This window comes from Dendrobates tinctorius, unplaced genomic scaffold (genome assembly GCF_039654945.1).
Source record: "Dendrobates tinctorius isolate UK_male_01 unplaced genomic scaffold, ASM3965494v1 ptg000097l, whole genome shotgun sequence".
Lineage (NCBI taxonomy): Eukaryota > Metazoa > Chordata > Amphibia > Anura > Dendrobatidae > Dendrobates > Dendrobates tinctorius.
This window is the reverse complement of record NW_027361765.1, coordinates 1,643,264-1,649,648: the sequence shown is the minus strand read 5'-3', so window position 1 is coordinate 1,649,648 and position 6,385 is coordinate 1,643,264. Positions and strand designations below refer to the sequence as shown.

At 44.9% G+C, this 6,385-nt stretch overlaps 1 protein-coding gene across 1 annotated transcript; it reads right to left on the bottom strand.

The window, feature by feature from the left end:
* Window positions 1–398: 398 nt before the first annotated feature.
* Window positions 399–1,346, bottom strand: LOC141098974 (olfactory receptor 5J3-like). Its single transcript, XM_073587030.1, has one exon. The coding sequence runs from the start codon at window positions 1,344–1,346 to the stop codon at window positions 399–401; it is 948 nt and encodes a 315-aa protein (XP_073443131.1).
* Window positions 1,347–6,385: the final 5,039 nt, after the last annotated feature.

Below are 6,385 nucleotides of genomic sequence, written 5' to 3'. Positions count from 1 at the left end.
TGCTTCCCCATTGACTTGCATTGGGTTTCGTGTTTCAGTCGACCTTCGACTTTTCACAAAAATCGGCCGATTTCGTTCGACCCGACTTTTGCGAAAGTCGGTTTTCATGAAACCCGACTCGACCCAAAAAAAAGCAAAGTCGCTCAACTCTACCAAATGGTGAACAATCAACCAAACCAAAAACTTAGGACAGTAAGTGAAAGAAAACATTCATGAAATATAAACTCTGAACTCTCATTTGAGCATTTTGAGTAATCTAATTGTATTTGATACAGGCTTTTTCACATTATCATTACACTTTGTTTTTCATTTTATTGTGATTTTTGGCCTGACCCCATTTGGAAATATATGCAGCAAAGCTGACATCATGTGATACAGTCATTGTGGCTCTGCTATTTCTATACACATCGAATCCTATTTATGTTAAGTTGCACCAGAGCTTTTATAACATCCTGATTTCTTAAACTATAGGCCATGGGATTCAACATAGGTATTACTACTGTATAGAACACTGACAAAACCCAGTCCTGATCCACTGCATATACAGAATTTGGTCGCAAGTACATAAAGAAAACTGGGCAGTAGAATAAGGCTACACAAGTAAAATGAGAAGCACAAGTGGATAAAGACTTGATCCTACCTCCAGATGAACCAATTCTAAATATGGCAAATATAATGTAGACATATGATATCACAATACATAACAAAGAGCCTACTTCAATAGAACCAGCAAAAACAAATACAAAAACTTGGTTAAGAAATGTATCTTTACATGAAAGTTTTAGGATGGGATTGATATCACAATAGAAATGGTTGACACGATTAGACCGACAGAACGGGAGGCTAAATGCAGCACATGTATGAATTAATGAATTAACACAACCAGCCACATACACTGAGATAACACATTTAACACACTTCACCTTGTTCATAATGACTGTATAGTACAGCGGTTTACATATAGCTACATATCGGTCATAAGCCATCACTGCAAGTATCATCCCTTCTGTGCTCGCCAGGTCAATGAATAGAAACATTTGTATTGCACAAGCGATAATGGAGATTGTTCTGATTTCAGAGAACATGTTGGCAATAATATTGGGTGTAATAGTTGATGAATAAAGGACATCTAGAAGTGATAAATTCATAAGGAAGAAGTACATTGGTGTCTGTAATCGGGGAGTTACTCTAATTAAAACAATGATCATAAGGTTTCCCAGCAACGTTATCATGTAGACTAATAGGCAGAGCAGAAAGAGAGGAAGCTGGAGGTCTGGGTTGGACGAGAGACCAGAGAGAATAAATTCTGTGACAAATGTTCTGTTTCTTTGCTCCATTGAATTCATTAACACAATACAAGGATAGACATTGGAGAGCAATTCTTCCTCCAGACTTTCATCAAAAGCTGTAATGGTCCAAATTTGTAGGCAAATGGAAAAATATACGGTAATGTCTGGTATGTGGCAATTAATCTAAACCCATATAAAACAAATAGTTACAAAAGTATACAGAAAAGGAAAAAAATGAAGACTCTTCTTTCACTATTCCTTACCTACTCTGCTTGTTGAGATTGGCTGCTGTATAAGCACCAGCCCACCACAGGTCAATCCACGCAGTGCTAATATTCACCAAAAGACGAACAAAATACCGTAATTCTAAATTATAACTAAATGAACTCTCGGGTTATATCAGATTATTGCCAAACACTGAAACAAAAAAGCCTCAGAAATGCGGCACAGGTGGACATCTTTTTAATATCTTCATGATTACTTTTGTTTTATTTACCTATAAATTAATATAATAGATAATTAAACTAATCTAAAGATGACTAGTGATGCCGAAGACCAAAAACGCCAACTATCGGGTACCTAATGCAGACTGTCAGCTCATTTTAATAACACCACAGAAAATGGCAAAAAAACAATCCTAAGGTTGATGCACTCTCAATATCATTGTAGAAATTATATTTAGGCATTGGAAGAATTTAAGTTACTGTTAATTATCCATTGATCACTGCTTGCTTGTTTAGAAAGTCCCCTCTTTCTATTGATGGTGGCATTGACATCCTCAGAGGTCATGAATGATGACTTTTTCTTATATTATTTGCTTTATATAAGTACAAAAAAAAGCTGATGAAATATTGCACATTTATTATTAATTAAATTTTATTTTAGTGTTCAGAGTCTGGATGTGATAACTAATTGTGATCCCCAGTCTTTACATGTGATTAGGATATCTATGATATTAGCATCTAGATTAATCAATTACATAATCATCTTAGGTGAAGTGCTATTAATCATATAGCATCAACTTAACAAACAAATGTTAAGCATTTTTCTGTGTTTGTTCTTGGCAACAGTATTAGACCAAATTTTAATTCAGTTCAGGAAACGTTTAGTCACAGATAATACCTTCTCAAGACTGAGTTAAATGATGTAGGCATCAATGATATCCATCTATGTCTGTCTATGTGTCTTTTATAAGAAAATTCTCAGGACATAGTGTCTGGAGAAAAGCAATTCTGCAGCAATATATGCCCACGGGAATTTAACTTAATGAATAATAGGTGTCTCATTATGGTTGATATTCTGCCCTATTCTCATTTTCAAGATCTGAGGCCCACATTTATCATGTGTGATGTTATTGTAGCCAATGTTTAAAGGTAACATGACAGCTGATAAATGCTGCCAGAGCCACGGGATCTCCATTGAACAGGATGATGTCTAATCTTGGTACAAACTGTTTAAAAGGATTGTCCCTCAGACAAACAAACTGATTAATCAATAGACGATGGAAAATTAAACATTTTTATTATTTGATGTGTACTGTGCAGAGATACATAAAAAAAAAATAAAAAATGTGTCAAATCACCTCAACACCCCTGTATTAGAGATAAGTATCCCAGGAGACTTCCAGGGTAGACAGTTTGGTATGCTTGTGGTGCTTGGAGTATGCACTGGTTGGTTTCCAGGTCAAAAAGCTCTCAAAGGTCCAAAACACGATGTCTGGCAGATACCTAGGCACTGCGCTTAGGGCGAGCAAGCGCACCTGGTATCTTAAAGGGATAGCGTGTGTAGGGTTCTAGCAAGTTCTCAGGATGCAGTGACGAGACACAAGACAGGGTATGACTTGTATAATAAACTTTTATAAATTGAAGCCACTAGGGCTATACTGAACAGACAAAATGGGGGAACAAGCAATCTGTCCTCGCAGGGACTCAATGAACTAAACAGTACTTATTGTGTAACTGCGAGTAACCCGGCTAGTTCAGGTGGCGGAGGCCAGACTATGGCCAAACTATAACACTTATTTTCTGAAGTCCACTTATCCTTCCATGCATCGCTCGGGATTGCAGATGCAGCTGCTTAGAGGTCGTTGATGCGGCTGCCTTGACGCCTCAATCTTCCGGGAAGGTTTGGGCTCGTCTGGACCTGAAGAAACTGTACCGGTGGGGTGCAACAGGCCCTGGAGAAACAATGCCGGTGGGGCACAACAGGCCCTGAGGAAACGGTGCCGACGGGGTGTAACAGGCCCTGTAGAAACGGTGCCGGTGGGGCACAACAGGCCCTGAAGAAACGGCGCCAGTGGGGCGCAACAGGCCCTGAAGAAACAATGCCGGTGGGGCGCAACAGGCCCTGAAGAAACGATACCGGCGGGGCGCAACAGGCCCTGAAGAAACGGAGTTGACGGGGGCACGGTAATGACGCAGTCTCTAAATATAACCGTTCACCAACCTCTGCTCAGGGTCCCTTAGCAAACCGGATGGGGACCTCTACTACTGCCTGTAGCGAGGTGGCGCCCCCTGGGGCCGGTGATGACAGGGCTGCAACTGTGGGAGAAGGCAGGGGGGCAGGGTCCTGACCGCTGTAAAGGAATGGTCTGTCGTCACAGCGGTCACCTGAGGTAGCCGCCTTATCACAACAGGGTGGGAAGCAGCGGGAGTGGCTGTAGGTGACCGTTTGCAGGGAGCGGCTGCCGGTGCAAGTCTCTCATGTGTCACTAGTCGGTGAGTCCGCAGCTTTCCTTTCACAGGCCCCTGTCGGTCTCTCCACAACACACTGTCTGCTCCCTCGGTCCTCTCTGTCTCATACGGCTTCCTGTCTGTTGTCCTGCTCTCTGTCAACTGCCACTTCAGCGCGCCCCCTGCTCCTTTTAAGCTTGCCCTGCCCCCTGTTTCCCTGACAACTTCAGTCAAGTCTTTCCTTTTACTGTCCTCCCAGTATCGTTCCCTCAGGAACCCTGATGGCGGTCCCCTGGGTACCTGCCCATTCACTGTCTGGGAGACCTCCTCCCCACACTTGCGCTGTTCTAAAGTGTCCCCAGCCAAAGGCTGGGAGATGCATACTATTTAAGGCACCTCTGGAGTGCCCCGCAGGGCCTGGGGGTACTCAGTACCGGGCCCGTCGACTTCCATGGGGGACGGTGTCACGGCAGCGGCGACCCGGTCCGTGGCTCATAGGCGTCCAGTAATAAAATAGGGGAAAGTTGTGCGGTATTTTTGTGGTAAAAATAAAGATAAAGATGGTGAAATACTTGACGCCACCTGTGGTATTCTAGTCAGAGGTGACCAGTGCTGCTGTGTTGCTTCTCTGGGATGGATGTTGGGCGCAGCTATAATGTTGTAGCCCTCCACAGGTAGGGCTGTAGTCCCAGGGCAAAGATGTTAAATAAATAGTAAACGTGGCTGTAAACGTTGGGGTTCAGATAAATGAGTGAAAGACACAGAGAGGTGCAGTTTCTTTACCTTTTACTGGTAATAGGTTGCAGTCCGGACTACCACATACAGGTGATAGAATGAGTCCGGCTCGCCTGGAGGCATTCAGGGGATCCACCTTGCCAGGAGGGGGATTTAGGACCTTCCTTTATGCGCTTTGTGTGTGGGTCTCCGCTGTATATAACTATGCTGCGACCCTCTATTCGTGATGGTTTCACTAACCTGTACGGCTGTCAGTGTGAGCCTATTCCACGGGTACCGTTCTCTTCACTGTCGGCCCCGGGCTCCTTATCCGCTGCCGTGCCCTCAGGTGATCAATGTGCACAGGAATTTACAATCCCCTGTACTTTCAGATTTGGCTATCAGGGCGTACAGCTCCTGTCAGCCTAGGACTCTGATGTCCCTCTTCTCTTTATTAGCGATTCACTCAGGGGTCTGCTATATGCAGTATTTTAGCTTTCCCAGAGGCTCTCATCTCTGCTCGTGTCCTTTTCCTCTTGTCAGATCAGCTGCCTGTCTTGAACTGACAGGATCTTCCAGAAAGATCCTTTTACCTCACATCCTCACGTTTAACTGTCATCTTTTCCTCACAGCTCACAGCTGCTTCGCTTCCATGACAACTCCTCAGCTGATTTCTAGCTGACTCACCAACCCCCTCTGCTGGCCAGAATTTATAAGGCATCTCCCTTTTCTGACTTGCAGCAGGAATTGTGATTTTTAATCTCTGTTACCTGGTATGGGGTCCCTTTCTGCCTCCAAGCATGACTTCACCTCTTAGAGGGAGGCGATGTCACTGTGATAACCGGACTCTGGGGTGTCACACCTCCACTTGTTGGGAGGTGCCTGAGCAACGTGTTTAGTCAGTTTTCTGCACGCTTGCTAGTTCTCAGGTCCCCAGTGCTTGTATTTCAGTATACCTGTCCGGTCTACTCACGCTTGCCGTGTCTGCCTGTATTTCAGTTGTGTCTTCCAGTGTACCCAACCTGTGTACCTGTACCTGCTGTGCCAGTCTGTATACCAGCAGTTCCTGCCTGCACCTGCCATGCCAGTCTGTATACCAGCCTTACCTACCTGCGCCTGCCATGCCAGTCCGTATACCGGTCATACCTGCCTGTACCTGCCATGCCATCTGTATACCAGCTGTACCTGCCAGCATCTGCCATGCCAGTCTGTATACCAGCTGTACCCACCTGCGCATGCAATGTATTCCAGTGTAGCTGCCATTCCAGCTTCCTGCCCCTTTGGCAGGACACTTGGCATTTGCCACAGAACACCAGGATTGGAAAATTCACCACTGGCGCCCTGTGCTCTTCACAGATGAAAGCAGGTTCACACTGAGCACATGTGACAGATGTGACAGAGTCTGGAGACACCGTGGAGAGTGATCTGCTGCCTGCAACATCCTTCAGCATGACCGGTTTGGCAGTGGGTCAGTAATGGTGTGGGATGGCATTTCTTTGGGGGGCCAAATGGTGTTGGGCTGTGAGCACAACCCCCATCTGTGGACGTCAGGCACTCAGGTCATCCTCATGGAGTCGGTTTCTAACCATTTGTGCAGACATATGCACATTTGTAGCCTGTTGGAGGTCATTTTGCAGGGCTCTGGCAGTACTCCTATGTTCCTCCTTGCACAAAGGCTGAGGTAGCGGTCCTGCTGCTGGGTTGTTGCCC

Coding starts and splice junctions, on each gene's coding strand:
- LOC141098974 (XM_073587030.1), bottom strand. CDS start 1,346: ATGAATTCAATGGAGCAAAGAAACAGAACATTTGTCACAGAATTTATT.